The following is a 19,101-nucleotide window of genomic DNA, read 5'->3' on the forward strand; positions in this document are numbered from 1 at the left end:
GATGGCTCTAAGCTGTGTTTCTTCATCCGGAAGTGAGGACATAGGGGATCAACAATTCCTATCTGACCAAATGATGAGCTAAGAGAGCACCGTGCCTGACTCACAGTCAGCCTTCATTAAATGACACCTAAACAGCAAAATAGTAGGATTCTGCATGCCACACACACAAGATTTGGAGGCAGATTGGACGATAAGTTTAGGTGAAGAAATTGGACATGTCGTGTTCACATAGTATGATTCATGTCTATTCCACTGTTGCTGCTGCTGCTGCTGCTTTCCTGTAACCAATTTTAGAGCCTATCTTGGCAGCTGGAAGTATTTGGGATTAATTTCACACTCACTTTATGAGTTGAGCGTTTTCCTGCAAGCAGCTCCCTGGGCCTCTGCCTCATTACTTTGGCATCAACTGATATGGCAGTTGGACAGAGATGTCCTTTGGGGTCTCCATTTTATTTGGAAACCTTCAATTTGAAAAAGCAAAACAAAGGCCATCAACACATTGTGCTTGAAATCGTTAGCATTTATTGTTTCCTACAGCCTTCCCTTTCTCTAGTTCATTTGAACACCAGGGAACACACAGCTTGCTCAGCCAGTGATGAGCCCTGAAAAATCGCTCTCCCTCAAATTTAAGCCCTAGCAGCTGGTTGGCCTCATTTCGCAGTTCCAGGTGAGTTGGAGATCTTCTAGACCTTGGTCACACAGATCTGAATCTTGATGGTTCTAGTTTTTCCAGCTCTTTTTACTCTGTTAATTCTGCTAAATTCATTTGGCTTTCAAGAAGAACAAAGTAAACTTGGCTGTTACGTGTAAAACTAAATTGAGAACATGGAGATCTGTTTAGTATTTCATGCTGGCCAGTAGGTCAGGAAGATTTTCCTTGGGGGTAATTTACATAAGGAATTGTTTATCCCATTTCTTTTCCAATTTCTGTGACCATTTGGGGATAGTGGACTGTTTCCACAATGGCACAGAAACATATCCAATGGGACGGAAACTTAGAGAGTCGATGCTTCTTCTGGATTGATGTATTTTGGGTCTTGCTCAGGAAAGATCCTGTGGCCTGGGCTGCTGTCTCACTGAGAAGTCATTCTTCCACTGCAGCTGTGTTTAGCAAGTTGGGTGGGTCCATGGTCTGACATGCAGTTACACTTAGTGAGAATTTCCCCTTGATAGTGAAGAATGTGCATAAAAGCTTCACTGAAGTCCCAGAAAATGCCCCAGATATTTATTACGATTTGATAGCTACTTAGAGAGAGTGCAGCCTTCATCAGGCAACACCTATACTCAGAATATTTAGTGGTTCCCCCAGTGCTGCTCCTTTCTCTGACATTCAGGTCGACATACAGTACTCACCCAGCTTACCTTTTCTAGTTTTGTGAAATATCCTTCCCAACCTGAGAGGATTGTTTTTCCCCAAGCAACCAGCCTCCACTTTTCTGCTTTGTTCAAGTTGTTTCCTTCTCTTTTAAAGATCCCTTACCTAATATCTTTGCTTTAGGATGCATTTCAGGTACCTCTTTTCAGTGGTATGCTGCTAAATATTTAACAACAGGCTCTGTGGCAAGGAGGGGGAGTGTAAGAACCCTGACTCCTTAACATTTGTTGGTTTCCATGTTATAAATACTTCCAGGGTGGCTGATTTTAGCTGCCAATGTGAGGTCTCTGAATGTAGAGTTGGAAAGAAATGGGCAGTAGCCCACCATTGCACAGTGTTTCTAATATACAGATATAATAGGCATAAATAACCTTGGAGCCTACATAAAGTAGGAAGAAATAAGTTTTGACTATTTATTACCTTTGTTTTTAATGTAACTTATTTAGTTTTAAGTTTATGTAATCTAATTTTTAGTAATGGCTGTGTTAAACAACTGGCTTACAGAATTCCTGCCAGTTGATCAATTGGTTTTTTCTCAGGACCTGGAAGAGGCTGCCTGAGCCAGCTTTAGCACACCACTGCTTCTCCTGTTACCATCTCCTTCCTAAAACCTTCTATGCACAGCTAGCAGTAGTCTCAAGCAGGTTTTGGAGTGAGACATCTGTGAAGTTTGAATTCTTTTCTTTCATCTGTTAGATATATGATCAGACTGACTACTTGGCTTGCAGATCCCAGTGCAAAATGAAAATGAGGGGCCTTGTTAAAAAGACAGCAAAAGAAAGGGGTATTAAGACAGCTATTAAAATAAGAAGACTTTTTCTTCAGTGGTCGTGGCTTCTTTCAGAGCCTCTGATGGTGTGTGTGTGTGTGTGTGTGTGTGTGTGTGTGTGTGTGTTTAATAATTTCTATTTAATATCTTTCCAAGTAAGGAGAAATTTAAAAATTTAAACATTAGCATGAACTTTACTGTTCTCCTTTATATGGTCAATGCCAGTTTTAGTTTTGTGAAATATCCTTCCCAATCCGAGGGGATTGGGAAGCATTACACTCACACATGTGAATGCACATGTCTTCTGCTCATGTGTATGCTTTATTGGTTCATTGACTTCAATTACAAAACACAGGTTCAAAACTAAAATTCTTAAGAGTTTCAGGACAGACACGGTAGAGCCTTAAACTAAGCATGGCCCCTTCTAAGCATGCACACAGATTGCATACCCTGTGTACTGTACTAGGCAAATGCCAGACATTAGTTGAACCTCAAAGTTCTCATCTGTGAAAGAGAAATAGCACCAACCAAGTATCACTGCAAGCGTGAGGATTGAAGCCATTGATTCCTGGATGGCACAGAGCAAAATGCATGGTACCAGTCTATGTTCAATTAATTGGAGGGATTATTGTTAAAATAATAATCCTGACATTAATAGATCCTCCTTTAGAGTCTGTCATGTCCTCCTCATATGGTCAATATTTGCCTCCTTGACCTTTTTTCCTTTATTATGGACTCTCTGAAGGTAGAGATTAGATCTGTCGCAGTTGAATTCCCTATAGTGATTCCCTCAAATTCTTGCATATACCTGCCACTCAGTAGGTGTTTATGACCTTGATCTTTGAATGCTTTGGACGTTTTGACAATAAGCATCTGTGTCCATATCATGGCTTCACAATGAGGCTTAATTGTTAACATTCACAAGGAGAAAAAGAGTATAAACTTAGATTTTAACAGGAGTCAGTTGTAATCATGGTGAGGGTGGGGAAGTATATAAGTCCAGGTGTTTTGGTTTAAGGAAAGTGGCCTCTCTTCGTCTCTTCAAGGGGACTTCTTGAAGTAATGGGAAGGGATGAGTTCCAAGCCCCATTTGAGTAAAAGAGGCCCCAGGGATATTAACTCTGGCCCACAGTAATCCGTCCCTTTGCTAACTTCTTTCACACTTACTTTCTGTTCTGCACAATTAGGACATTATTATAGTAATGTTTCTTCCCACTAATTGGTTGTGTATGTATGTTTTCTTTCCAAAAAGTATAAGATTCTTGTAGACTATGAGATATCGTGTAGTTCTTTTGAATGCCAGTGGCAAGCACAGTACTAGGCACATAATAAGCAATGCACTTTTTGTAGCTTTGGTCTTGGTTCAAATTTCCATAGCTCTCTGGAGAGCTGAATGTGAACTGCAATTACCTTTTATAACTTCTGTGAGCCCTCCGCTAAGTGGCAAAGAATCCTGGTCTGTCTACATTTTCAAGCAAGGACCTTCAGTTGCAGTCTCTCTCCCTAGCTTATATCTCTTCTCCAGTGTCTCCCAGACATTCCGAGGACTGTCCCTTTACAGCCCCTCTCCCCACATGGAATTTGAGAGACCACACAGCTGTAGACTCTACTTGTTTGATGACTTTTTAACAAGCCCTTTGGGCCAGTGTCAGTAAACCATGAAATATCACCAAATGGATCATCTGCACTAGACTTCTGAACCTCATCAGAACTCTAGTCCTTCAAGCTGACAGGGACTTATAGAAAGGTACTCATTGCCTTGGCCTTTGCTATTCATGTTCTGGGGATTGTCAGACGCCTTGAGCCTCTGGGGCAGTCAGTTCATTACTTTTAATGAGCACAAAATTCACCACGACATTAAAATAAAATAAAACACCAGTGGGCAGCCTTGGATGTTCCATTCAATTGTTGCTTTAGTTCTTTTTTCCACAGGATTATTCAAAAGGATAAAAAAAAAAAAAAAAAAAAAAAAGCAAATTCTACTCACTCTTGCCAATTTTTATCCTAAGTAGATTTGGCATTGTAAAGCTAACACACCCTGAACTTTTTTTTTCAGGTCCCTGTGGGCTGTTGCCTGACATTTAGGTTAAAAATTACATTATTCAACTGGCCTAATGTTTGAAATTATCTGCCTTTTAGATATAGTCAATAAATATTCACTGTCCTAACACTATGTAACATATAGAGACTAATATCAGAGGAAGACAGTTACTTTCTGAAAAAAGGTATAATGAAGTTATTTTGAACTGTAAGGAAAATTCAGTTATTTTGAGAGAATATTTTAATTGATTGGTGTCCATGACTGGTAATAAAGGCTATAATAACTTTATTAGAGGTTACTTGTATTACCAAATACTGAAGGTCAATCAGTGGTGAAGCAGACACGGAACAATGTCTGCATTAAGCTGATTTTGTGGATATTTTCATCTCCTGGCCATATGGATTTGGAATTACTTTGGACATATTTTTAAAGAAGGAAATGAGTAGATGAATGATAACTCTTTTATTACTCAACATAGCTTGTGTTTGTGAAAGACAAAGTTCATCAACTTGTTTTAAAGAAAAATAAAACTGTGCCAAACGTAATTTGTTGAGGGCTCAAGAATTGTGAAATTATCCCTAACCAAAGTTTGTAATTTCTATAGGTAATAGCTCTAGCAGATGCAGTTGAGGAAAACCAAGGCAATCTGTTCCAGTCATTCACCAGGCTGAAAAGTGCCACCCATCTGGTGATTCTGCTGATCGGGCTGTGGCAGAAGCTTAGTGCTGACCAGATTGCTATTCTGGAAGCAGCATTTCTGCCGCTACAGGAAGACATGCAAGAATTGGTAAGGACCCACATGCCTGCAGTAGGAACAGCCAGTGTTGTTGAAAAGATTTTGGTTTTGGAAAGATGTCACATGGCTATCTGTGCTTTCTAAGGTATCGAATGGAGCCTTAAGGTTTTGTTTTGTTTTTTACAAAATGCTTCTTTCCTTTGCTTTAAATGAAAATAAAAGTGTCAAATGAGGACTTTTTTTTCTAGAGCTATTTAAAAATAGGTATGTAGTCCTTTTTTATGTGGTATTCAGTCTATTTTTTATGTGCTCTTCAATCACTTAGAAGCCAGGGAAACGGTCATTTGACAGCCTGAGTGATGGCAGTAAACCTGCAGTTTAGCTAATCCTTTTCCTTCAGAGAAAACAGTTCAGTCATTTCAACTTGTTCAATGTTCTTAAACTTAAGTGTCACTTCAAAGGTTAGAGAGAGCTAAGATGGCCTAGCTATGACAAGACTTTCTTACATTTATAGAGTTCTTTATAACAGTTTATAAACTTTTTGCCCTCAACCCTAGAATGGGCAGTTTGGAATGAAAAGGGGGGAAATGAGAGTGATATTTGAATTTTTCACTGAAAGATTATTTAAATAAAAACATCTTGGATCCTTTGAATCACAGAGGTATATAAAACCACCAGGTGCCATTCTGGGTGACTTTCTTAATATCTTTTTTTTTACTGATTTATGATTTTACATAAAGGTAGACTTTGTTGTCACATAGTCATACATGTGCATAACAGAATTTGATCAATTTCATTCTCTGGTTGACTTTTTCTCTACTTTTATTTACAAAAAATGATATATAGTTTAGAAATTAGGGACCCTTGAACTTAGTGTTTTTTCAAGGGAAAACTTATTTCAAATTCATTTTTAAACCTAGATATGAGGACATGGTACCAAAAATAATAGCACTGAAACTATATTTTTTAGGTGCTTGCCAGACAATATCATAGAGAAAATTATGTCATAGAGCTAGTTAAGGTACTGTCTTCATCCCCATTTCATATATGGGAAAATTAGTGTAGCAGTGAAGTTTCTTTCTGAAACTAGAGGGCAACAGAGCCAGTATGGATCTAGGTGTGCTTGCTTCCAAAGGACATGTTTTTAACCAGCACATCCTATTTTAGTGAAAAGAGTCCTGAATATTATTTTGAAAATCACAAGTTTTGTCAGCTGAATCAGATTTTCTACAGTTGGGTCTAAGAATTGTCAGATGATCAAAGGAGGAGAAGGAGGAGAAGGAACTGTGTTTAATAAAAGAGTAATAAATAAATTAGAAAAAAGCAGATTACGCTTTTTTTTTTTTAGTGGTAAGTGATATAAGGAGATTGCAAAAATACAATTACAACTGAAATTGACCTTTGAGAAGCTAGAAATGGAGACACTTAACTGCAACAATAGAAGACAAAGACTGCAATGGTTAGAATTATATTAATAAGAATGGTAACTATTATTTATGAACTCCGATTTAGTAGTCAAAAAGATTTAGATTATCTCAGTTCCTGGTTCCAGTACTTAATGGCAAAAATCACTGTGGTCCAGTTTCTTAACTGTTCTAAATGTCTGCTTCTATCGTTGTAAGATGAAAATAATAAAAGGACCTACCTAGTAAGTCATGATAGGAACCTAATGAGATCATTGAACAGTGTGCTGAAGGTTAGCAGTTGTTATTGGAATGGTTTTGCACATTTTATGTGTATTATTTATAGTCCTTACGAAATTTTGTGCAAGGTGGGTCTTCCCACCTTTCCATGGTTATTTGTCCCTGTCCCCAGTATACTTAAGAGCAAGGATAATGTCCTATTCCTTTTTATATTGTCAGTACCTGGCACAAGGCCTGAGCACAGCACATCAATATTTGTTGGGTGGGTGAGTAGAGGAAAATGGTGACAGTTATCAAGGTGACCTTGCAGAACAGACACAGAGGATGCAGTCCACAGCAGGAGGAAGCAGGGCAGGGCCAGCTATAGAATTTGTAGCGCTCGGTGCAAAGGACAACATGGTCCCCTTGTTCAAACAGTGGGGAAAAGTGCTGAAGTGCTGTAAAAACAGATGTGGTAGTCTCCTTATCCTTGGTTTTCACTTTTTTGATTTGTTACCTGTGGTCAACCATGGTCCAAAAATGTTACTATTTGTCTTGATTCTTGAGAGAGAGAGAGAACATGTGCATTCATATTGTTATGGCATATGGTTATAAATGTTCTATTTTATTATTGGTTATTATTGTCAGTCTCTTACTGTGCCTAATTTATAAGTTAGAATTTATCAGAGGTGTGTGTGTATAGAAAAAAACAATATATCTTGGGTTTGTACTATGTGAGGTTTCAGGCACTCACTGGGGGTTTTGGGACATCTCCCCTGTAGGTAAGAGAGGGACTACTATATTGAAAACAAAGCTTCCCCCCACTTTTTTCTGTAGTCTCTCTTTCAGCTTGCCACAGTGCTTTTTGTTGTTATTGTTGTTGTTCTTGGTTGTTTGTTTGGTGCTGGGGGCTGAACCCCAGGGGTGCTTCACCACTGAACTAGATCCCCAGCCCTTTTCATTTTTTATTTTGAGACAGGGTCTTACTTAGTTACCGCAAGTCTCACTAAGTTGCTGAGCCTGGCCTTGAACTTGCTGTCCTCCTTCCTCAGCCTCCTGGGATTATAGGAGTGCACCTCCATGCCTGCATTGCCATGGTGTTTTTTATTTACTATTTCATGTCCTTCTAAGAAAAATCAAAAATTTTAAATGTTAGCATAAATTTTACCATTGTTCTTTATAGTGAGCAGTGCCATTTTGAAATGCGAATACGAGGGCATTATGCTCATATGCAGACTCAACAAAATTGTACAATTCATATTTCATAACTTGTGCATATAGATATATTTTATTCCTACAGAACTGTGGAATTGCTGCACAAGATTTAACTTTCGATTTCACTTGTTGATATGTACCACATACCAACACTTAGAAAAGGAACTCTGTGTGGCTCCAGCTTCTCTTTCATTTCGTGTTATCATTTTCAGTGTAAGTGGTTGAGTGATACAGGGAAGAAACAGGAGTAAGAAAGAAAAGAGTGGGCTTCCTCAGTCACTCATATTTCTTTGAACGCTATTGAATTCTTTCATCATTTGACATGTTTTCTGGTTCCAGTGACAGCCTCTTGAGCTGTCAGTGTCCCTGCTTACTCAGTCCAGGCACAGCACACCTGCCTCATCCTTGCTTGAGTGTCCTCTTCATCCTGGGACCATGGCACTTCTGAGGTTTCCAGGCTGTACGTGAATGGGACAGAAAGTGGAGATGGGGCCTGTGTCTTCCCTTCTCATACACAGGCTCCATTGCCCCATCAGACTTTGCTTACCGAACACATAAAAGTATTAAGAATTTTAAGATGGTGACAACAAAACATTGAACTGGGCAGAAGTTTTCTACACACAGGGATCTGTGTGATTGAGCAGCTCCAATGCTTATTAGGAAGCTCACCCGGAAACCTGGACAAGTTTCCTGGAAATCAAGGTTCTAAATGTTGGAAATGATTCCCAAGAGAGATTGTGGTATTTCCCACTCCAGTGATGGTTAAAAGCAGCCTCTTCTGTCTGGAAGAATTTAAATAAGTGTGTAGCAGGTGAGTGGGCTTAGTCTCTTCTCAGGGCCCCTTTCTGCCCTGCATCCTCTGCAACCTCTGCTGTCATACCTCCCAGAAACATGTAGAGGAAAATACTTTCAACTCTCTTCTGAATCTGGTGAGATTAGAAAGTGTACATACTTGTTATGTCTATTGGAGTTATTAATCAGACAAGACATTTGATAAAAACATAGCTTGGAGAAGAATGAATCAAAAAAGACATTTTAATACTGCTTGTTATGCTCTTCATCTTTAATTAGGTTGTGGTATTCACTTTGGGCTTCTACGGTTGAGACAGCTTATATGTCTTGAGAAAAAAGGAATCCTTTTTCATTCTTTAAGAAGTACACATACAGCATGTGGTTTTGACATGCTCATTCACAGTCCCCCACATTATGCCTTTAGACCCCACAAATAAATGTTATGTGATGGGTATCCCACTGAGATGTGAAAATGAAGTATGCAAACCTGCAATAACTTGGAAGGAGGGTGAGGCAGGAAGAAAGGAGTCTCTTACTAGAATGTTGAAAATATATCCCATATTGAAGTTATTATGATACCACAAAAATCTGAATGTAATTTAGATGGTTTGGTTGAGGGTAGATGGCAGAATACATGTGTTGGGGGAAACTTTAGACATGTGGACAACATTTTCAGAAGAGACTCAGCTCAAGGTCAGATGTCCCAACATGTATTGAGAGGTAGAAGAAAATGTTCAGAAGGTATTTTATTTACATTTCAAACAGCTTTGCATAATTATTTGTTGTGTTGTTGTTTATATGGCATGTATCAAAAGGCAGGCTAAATGCAGTAGTAAACTCTAGAATATTTTCCTTCTAATGGCATCAACTTCAGAAAACAGAAATATTTAGAATTTACTATTGCTAATGAAAATATAATGTTCTTTGCATTACATTAATTAGTATTTTGTTTAAATACTATTGCATTTGGAATAAGATTCATCATTGTTTTCTTTGACCTGTCTTTTTGGGAATGCTTTTCCATTGTTGTCACTTTTCAGTACTATATTGGAGCAAATAAATGCTGATATTACAGAGTATTACATATAATTTTTTAAGGTGCTGAAATTTATGTATACCAGATGTATTTTTGTGAGATACCCCCTTTTCACTCTAATAAAAACATTAAATGGTCTACTTGGTATCTCCAAAATGAGTTCTTAAACTCAGTTCCATTATTGGACTTGATAGTCTGTAATTGTCACTACCATCTTCATCTTCTGATGAAGTTTTGTGAAAAATAATTTTCTATTGCAATATGTGATAGGGTAATTTTTTCTTTTTTTTGGTGCTGGGGATCAAACCCAGGGCCTCGTGTATGCTAACTACTATCGATCTACAGTCCTAGCCCTTGATAGGATAAATTTAAAGTGAACTGTTTTCATACCTTTCAAATTAAGAACTAAGGATATTCAGAGTAAATTCTCAGTGCAGAATGTAAATACTGCTATGACCCACTACTTGAATTTCTTTAGAAAATATTTTATCTACCAAAGTCATTGAGGACAGTGTTACTGTTTTGATTCTGAAAGAGTGTTTAATTATGGCACAAGACTTATCTCCCTCCCATGATACCACACAGAAGCCAAAAACCATCATATGTACTTTAGGATTGATCTAATAAGAAAGCTCTTTTATCTAGTTATCTATTCTATGAATATTAATTGAGTGCCTAATAATGTTTGAGGCAGTACTCTATTACTGCATGCCTCAGTAAACAAAGCAGACTAAGATCCCACCCATTATGGTTTTGCTTCAACATTACCAGCAAACAGTCCAGTCCCAAGTTGTCCAATATGGTAGCCACTTGCCACATGATATTAAATAAATTAAAGTGAAATAAAATTAAAATATCACTGATTGTATTTCACCAGTTCAGTAGCCACATGTGTTGAGTGGTCACCACATTGACAAGCCTGAATATAGAACATTTCCATCATTGCAGAAAGTTCTTTTGGTCATCAAGAGAATTAACTTCAGCACTTTGATAAATGAAAGTAGGAATGGATACTGACATTAAGTTCTGCCATGATATTTTTACCACTAGTCCCTGTTTCTAGTATCTTAGGGTCAGCATGGACATATGTGCAATACCCAAACCCTCTCCCAGGAATAGATTTCTCTGGAGAGATTTGTAAACCTATATAAAAGGGAGACAAGAAGTCAGCATATGTGCTGCTAATCTCCCTTTGCTATGGTTTGGAAATGTCCTTCGAAGTTCCATATGTTGAAGGCTTGATTGCCATCTGCTTTAGTCATTAACAGGAGCCTTTGGGGGACACCATGTATCCAAACTATTAGCACCAGCCCACCATCAAGGAGCAGTATAAATATTTCCAAGTGGACTGTGTCAGGTGCTGTTGGGAGATAGTGGAACCTTTAGGAGGTGGGGCCTATTAGAAGGAAGTTAGGTTATTGGGAGTTCTTTTGCTTCCTGTCTGTGCCATGAGGTCAGCAGCTCCTCCACCTCATGCTCCCACCATGATGTACTACCTCACCAGAGGCCCAAAAGCAAAAGGACCAAGTGACTATGGGCTGAAACCTCTGAAACTGTGAGCCAAAATAATCCTTTCTGCCTATAAACCTTTTCCACCTGTAATCGACTTTTAAAGTTGATTATCTCAGTTATGTTGTTATAGTGATGGAAAGCTGACTTTCCAAAGATGACTTTGGCAGACATTGTAATCATCATGAATTCTTTCCTGTTTAACTTGCACATGGTCTCTGAATACTTTTGAATACAACATTCTAGGTGGTTACTTCATTTGGAGTTGGTATGTGGATGAATCCTCTTACTTCATCCAGTAGATGGCAAGAGAGCAAAGAGGAGCAGTATCAACATTTCCAAGTGGGCTGTGTCAGATTTCTGTTCTAATGTTCATTTATGTTCACTTGACTCTGGAGGAATCTCTAAGAAAAGAGCAATAGCACACTGGTTTTGGGACCTGATTACATAGAATCCTAGAGTTGGAAGGACTATTGGCACATTGCATAGCATTTTGTTTGGATTTTTCTAAAGTACATTCAATATCTTCAGTAGATTTTATCTAGTATTTAAAAAAGAAAAACTTGATTGTGTTCTTGAGGGCTTAATAGTTACCTTCCCTAGTATTGAACTTTAAAAGTCCCTGGGAAAATTAGGATGGAAATTTACTTTCAGTGGGGGGAGGAGACTTGGACCTCCAGCCTTACTTTTGATTGATTATTCCTTTTACAAACTGATATGAAAAGAGAGGCGTATTTTTAACATGTTCAACATGGTTCATGTGAGAAAACAGATGTTTATAATAGGAAATCCTATTGTGTGGAGGGACTTATCAAGGCTCACTTACAAGGTTTAAAGACTTCAACGTCACAGGTCAGATTTGATGTAAGGGCCATTGTGCCTGCTGTCTAGATTGAGTGATGACCGAGATGGCTAATCATTACCATTATTAATGACCTTTTCTTAAAAGGCAAACAAGAGGAGGAAGTCTGGTGTCAGTATTAAGCTCCCTTTATGACTGTTCAAGTATCATCACAATTAAAACTGTCTATGGGAACATAGTACAGAAAGTAAATATTTTGGTAATTCCCATGATCCAAGATAAACATGAAATAATTAGTTTTTTGTTCAGAATGGTCATTTACCCTGTGTCATAGTTGCTGGTCAGATGCAACTGCTTTTAATAAGTTGTATAATATTCTACCTCACTAAAGTTGAATATAACATATCTTAGCAAAATGATGACTTTCTTGCTGTTTTAAAAACTAAAATGACTGTGGTACATCAGAATAGGAGCCAGGCAGCAGACATTGCACGTGTTGTGACTCATAATTTTTAAACTTTGTTTGTATGTATAAAATATGAAATAGTGCTTTGCTGGACACATTTAATATTATCTGGTCATTTAAAAATAGGGAAACTAAATAAATGAAGAATTAAAGCTTTATTCTTCTGGTATGACCCCTCATATCTTTTTTGAAATAAGGTGGGACTTAAATATAAATTAACTAAATAAGCAAAATTCAAACAGCTGCACTGAGGAGAATAATGACTGTCTTCCTCATAGTACTTACCATTTTGACTCCTGGTTGGAAAGGTGATTATATTGATTCAATTTCCCTAAAATACCTTTTCCCGACCTAGTTGGAGTCTGGTAATTACAAATAGAAGATTTTGACATTTCTAAGACAATATATTCTTTCAGAAATTGGTGACTTTCCTTTAAAACCAGCTTGCCCTCTGTGCTATAACCGCATGCAGTTCCTTTTCTCTCTGCATCTCCATGTTTATTCCGCCACCCTGACCTTCTGGTGTTCATTTGGAAATGTTTCTGGGAAACCCCGTTGGCTCAGGCCCTTGTTTTTCCACCTGGCTTCCTGTGGTGGCATCTGCAGCAGCCTTTCTGCCCCTGTGTCTGCAATGGTGAGCCTGTGTCTCTGCTGGACTCCTCTGGCATGATTGCTTCAGTACTTACTGTGACTTTCTTGGTTATCATGTTCAGTTTGAACTCTGGTGCTAGGTGTGTGGGACTCTCAGTCACTTGGTTCCACCATATCTTATTTCTAGAAATTATTTTCTATGTCTCCCAGCTTCCCCCTCCCCTTTCACTCTGGGAAGACTGAGTTTCCATTGGACATGCAACTTCTTTCCATCAAACCAGGGCTGATTTTTTTCTTCACTGCAAGTAGTATCTGCTGTTTACCCCTCTGTCCCCCCTCTTTTAAGAGGCAGATTAATTTTCATTTCCTCCCTTTTATTTTGGCCTCCATTTTCTTGTGAATTTCACCTGGGATTATGACACAATCTAAATTGAGCTAAATTAGCTCATAGTATGCTCTAAAATTGTCATATGTGCTTGTCTTACATTTCTTATAAAATACAGATTTTTTTTTCACATTTCCACAGAATTAAAGCAATTAAGCATATATAGTCATATGTAAGCAATTGTTTGAAAAGGAAACCTGTTACCTCCATTTATAAATATTTTGGGGTTGTATAAGAGAAAAACTTCTCTCCCATATAGATGTTAAAAGATACAGACAGATTGATAGCTAGGCATGACACATATGCAGTCATGTGACATTTGACGATGTTTTGGCCAACACTGGATTGAATATACAATCATTGTTTCATAAGACTGTATAATTTGGTGACATGGTAGCTATCTTAAGTTTGTGTAAATGTACTCTGTAATGCTCACATGGTACAGTCACCTCATGACATCTCAGTGTTAAGCTGTGCATCATTGTATATTCATGCATATATTTATTCATAGATTCTTACAATTAAAAAAAGTAAACACAAAAATTTTCAACATTATCAGTGATACATATATGCAAGTGAAAGCTACCATTAAATACACTTCATTTGTATTGATTTAGCCAAATTTGTTGATAAATGGTCCAATAAATATGTAGTAAAATAGACATACCCATCTATTTCTGGTACAGTCTTTCCAGAGAGTACTTTAGGAAAACATGGTTTATAAAACTAATCCTACATCAGATCTAAGTCAATGCACTAAAAGAAGTAAACTAAAATCCATTTGGTACCATAATGTTTATATTTATGATTATGAAGTACTGAAAACAACCTTAATGCTAATAGTTGGAAAATAGAAGCTGTAGTTTATCATTTAAATAGAATACTGTGCCATACTGGGTTCAAATTTCTTTTTGAACAAATACTTAAATAGTTCTGTGTCCTTTGGCAAGTTGTGGGACTCCCTGAGTATTGGGTTCCTCATCTGTATAGTGGTGAACTGGTCCACACCCTAAGCACTGGTTCTGCTTTGAAGAGAGGGGAGAGTGTCCATTGAGATTTGGTGTCAGCTTGTTTACTCTTTATATCCTGACTGAACCAGTAAACAAATGGTACAGAGGAGGAACACCATATTAAGAATGTGAGTGAACTTGGCTCTCCAGTGTCTTACTCTCACAGTGTGATGAAAAACAGTCTGCAGAATAAGGCATCCACCAGGTCAGAGGAGTGCAGAACCACGGGCTCACGTGCTTAGGTTGCAAGCTGTTACTCGGGGAGGTCCTTTCTGCATTTCAGGTGTATCCTTGTGGGGCTGTTGCTGCTTTTTTTTTAACCACATGATCTGAACTTCATTAGCTTTGGCTGTGGCCTACTGTAAATGATTTACTGAAACACAATAAACATTTAAAAATATATATATATATTCACACTAAAGTTTTCTTTTCAATAAGATATCCAAATATATATAACATCCAAATTATATTTTTTAACACAAAATAACTTAAAGTTATATCTTTTGTTTAGCTTCAGTGAACTAGACCACACACTGAGCCTCCCTTGAGTATTTTCATCATCATTTCAGATTCAGGGTTTTGGTGTTTAGTTATCTATCTATGTCTTCTGGAAGATGATGATGATGATGATGATGGTGATGATAAACCAGAAGTGCTAAATCATATTTTAAAAAACTGTGACCTGGGTTGAGGGGTAGCTTAGTGGTAGAGCATGTGCTTAGCATTTGTAGTGCCCCTGGGTTCAGTCCTCAACACCGCCAGAAAAAAAAAAAAAAAGAAAGAAACATACAAATAAAAAAAAAATTCTATAATTTCATTTGGAAACTTTTCAAAGGTTTGGGATTTCATGAGGATACCCTTTACATACCTCTAAGGTTTTGTGAGGAACATTGAGATAATGTACATAAAATGCCAAATGTGGTACCTGGCGGGTACTGAGAATTGGGAGTTATTATTACCAATGTATTACAATAATAGGATGCCAACCACTCTAACTTATGGCATTATTTTGTGAACCAGTTAGGAAAAACAAAAATAAAAAGAGAAACACTGCCAATTAAACTATAATGTAAGTTGAAGATTTTTAATAATAATTGAAGCAGCTCTTTTGTGGTATAAGTATGCTTGTGCCCAAATAGGAAGATATGTCTAAGCAACATAAGCCTATTAAGGTATTCCTAAAACTTCTTTGCCTTTAAAATTTGATTCTGCTAAATCACCCTCACACCAGGTCACTGCCAATTGAGTTTCTCCTCACAGCCTGGTCTATGTGCCAGGAAGGCTAATGTCGATGCACTGTTTCTTTTTTTTTTTTTTTTTTTCTTTTTTTTCTTTTTATTGTAAACAAATGGGATACATGTTGTTTCTCTATTTGTACATGGCGTAAAGGCATACCATTTGTGTAATCATAAATTTACATAGGGTAATGTTATTTGATTCATTCTGCCATTTTTTCCCTTCCCCCCCTCCCCTCCCACCCTTCCCCTCCATCTATACTGTATAGATGCACTGTTTCTTAATGACTATGACACTGTTGCCTCCATGACATTTTTTTCTGAGCCTCTGATATCCATTCTGAAAAATGTTCTTCTTAACTTAAATAAGTTGAAGCATGTTGCTAAAGGCTAAGCAGCTTAAAGTAACAGCAGGACATTTTAGGCAAATTCATATTTACTGTTCTAATTATAGTCTTGCATGATACACTAATTAATCAAATCACATCTATTCCAGAGATTTGACCATTTTTTCTGATTTCAGTTGTATTTCTTGGCATAGGATAGTCATATATATGCATGTATCCCATTAACAAAGCATAACATAGTTTTTTCTACCTGTGGGTATCTTCTTGTCTTACATTCTGGGAAGCACTTAGATTTGCTTTGTAAGAAAATATGGAATTGCCGTCAGTCTTCTCTCATGAATGCTTGCTTCAGGAATTCCAAGTTTATACTTCCAGCTGCTCTATTTTCATGCCTTTCTGTGCACACAGTAACTTTTTTGTTTCAATGACAAGTCATAGTGTAATTTTTAAAGAAATTTTAAATGGCAGTTCAACAGGGAAGTATGAACATTACACATCAGTGGAAGTGACATTAAATGAACAGCTGAGATAAAGACTGCACATACACAGGCAGTAATAACTACAGGATGACTGAAGACTGAAGGCAGCGCTTGTCGATAGCACTCAGTATTAGATACATCTTCAGGGATGTTAAAATGTGCGAATATATATGTGTGCATGGTGAGGAATGTCTCAGAACCAGTGGAACTATAAGCACAGAGTAAAAGAATTGTAATGATGTTCTTCTTTTATTAGAGGGACCTTGCAAATAGATTAAATTTGGGGCAGGAAGTTATAATAAAAGGCAAGTTCTTGATTTTGCATCTGGGAGCAGGCATCCTTGACCAGAAGCACATTTCATATAATAGAAAGAATCTTACCAGTTGTTGATTTTTGAAGAGAAAGCCACAAGTAAACTGTGAAGAATAATGAAGATTTGGTTTCTATTGCTATCATTTTTAATCTGGCAGATCATATAATGTAGTTATGAAATGTAAGTTTAGATCTCACTGATAAGTAGTTTGCAAGAACCACAGGAACACAGATCTTTTCTCCACCACAGTGAATTAGAATTTGCAGGTGAAATCCCTGATGTTGTTAGCAGGGGTATACTTCACTCTTTGCATTTGGAGTGGTGAAATTTCCAGCTTCCTAGGAAATAAAATCTAATTTCTATGCTTTAATGGCAGTGGTTAGTTGCTTTCTAATCCATTGGGTCTGAATTCAAGGTCATAAACATTTCCATATAGTTTTTAGCAATCTCAGAATCAAGTCCAATAAACCTCTATAATTAGAAGATTCCTGTTTTGTAAAGAAAAAAAGGAGAGGAATTAAGTGCACACATCTACAAGATGGACCTGCCTCATGAAACTCAAAAGAATGTAAGAAAATTAATTTTTCTGGAGCAGTAGTTGATGCTAGGCAGTGACCAGTAAGTTTAAATTTTTTTTTATTTTTACATACTGCATTTTGATTAATTGTACACAAATGAGGTACATCTTTTTTCCCCTATGGTTGTACACGATGTAGATTCCCACTATTTGTGTGATCATGCATGTACATAGGGTAATGATGTCTGTCTCATTCCACCGTCTTTCATGCCCCCGCCCCCTCCCCACTCTCATTTCCCTCTACGTAAACCATAGTTCCTCCATTCTTCTCTTACCCCCCCCCACCTCCACTCCCATTATGTATCATCATTCACTTATCAGAGAAAACATTTGGCCTTTGGTTTTTTGACTTATTTCACTTAGCATGATATTCTCCAATTCCATCCATTTACCTGCAAGTGTCATTATTTTATTCTTCTTTATGACTGAATAATATTCCATTGTATAAGATAGCCTGTTCAACAAATGGTGCTGGGAAAACTGGAAAACATATTCAGTAAAATGAAATTAAAACTCTACCTCTCACCCTGTACAAAACTCAACTCAAAATGGTTCAAGGACTTAGGAATTACACCAGAGATCTAATATATCTAATATATATATAGGTGTGTGTATATATATATATATATATATATATATATATATATATATATATACTTTGATTCTGAAATTGCTAAAAACTATATGGAAATGTTTATGACCTTGAATTCAGACCCAATGGATTAGAAAGCAACTAACCACTGCCATTAAAGCATAGAAATTAGATTTTATTTCCTAGGAAACTGGAAATTTCACCACTCCAAATGCAATATAATACATATATATATATATATATATATATATATATAAAACAGTTTCGTTATCCATTCTTCTGTTAAAGGGAATCTAGGTTGCTTCTACAATCTAGCGATTGTGAATTGAGCTGCTATGAACACTGATGTGGCTGCCTTACTGTAGTACATTGATTGATTTTAAGTCCTTTGAGTATAAACCGAGGAGTGGGATAACTGGGTCAAAAGGTGGGTCCATTCCATATTTTCTGAGGAATCTCCATACTGCTTTCTGGAGTGACTGCACCAATTTGCAACTCCACCAGCAATGCTTATTATTGTTTGTGTTCTTGATAATAGTCATTCTAATTGGAGTAAGACGAAATCTTAGGGTGGTTTTAATTTGCATTTCTCTAATTACTAGAATGTTGGACACTTTTTCGTATATTTGTTAATCACCTGTATATCTTCTTCTATAAAGTGTCTCTTCAGTTCCTTAGCCCATTTATTGATTGTGTTCTTTGTATTTTTGGTGTAAAGTATTTTAAGTTCTTTGTAAATTTTGGAGATTAGTGCTCTATTTGAAGTACGTGTGGAAAAGATTTTCTCCCACTCTGTAGGCTCTCTCTTCACATTCTTGATTTGTATCCTTTGCTGAGAAAAAGATTTTTAGTTTGATTCCATCCCATTTATTGATTCTTACTTTGATTTCTTGTGCTTTGGGAGTCTTGTTAAAGAAGTCTGACCCTAAGCCAACATGATGAAGACTCGGAACTACTTTTTCCTCTATTTGTTGCAGGATCTCTGGTCTAACTCCTAGGTCCTTGAACCATTTTGAGTTGAATTTTGTACAGGGTGAGAGGTAGAGTTTTAATTTCATTTTACTGAATATGGATTTCCAGTTTTCCCAGCACCGTTAGTTGAACAGGCTATCTTTTCCCCTTTGTATGTTTTTGGCTTCTTTGTCTAGTATGAGGTAACTGTATTTATGTGGGTTTGTCTCTGTGTGTTCTATTCTGTACCATTGATC

General features: G+C 37.1%; 1 protein-coding gene across 1 annotated transcript in view; it reads left to right on the plus strand.

Moving 5' to 3' along the window:
- Bbs9 (Bardet-Biedl syndrome 9) overlaps positions 1–19,101 on the plus strand; it is a 441,935-nt gene that overhangs the window by 350,696 nt on the left and 72,138 nt on the right. The window contains 1 exon segment of the mRNA XM_047562524.1: positions 4,790–4,972. Coding sequence (XP_047418480.1) covers positions 4,790–4,972 — 183 coding nt within the window.

This window comes from Sciurus carolinensis, chromosome 8 (genome assembly GCF_902686445.1).
Source record: "Sciurus carolinensis chromosome 8, mSciCar1.2, whole genome shotgun sequence".
In the NCBI taxonomy this organism is placed as follows: domain Eukaryota; kingdom Metazoa; phylum Chordata; class Mammalia; order Rodentia; family Sciuridae; genus Sciurus; species Sciurus carolinensis.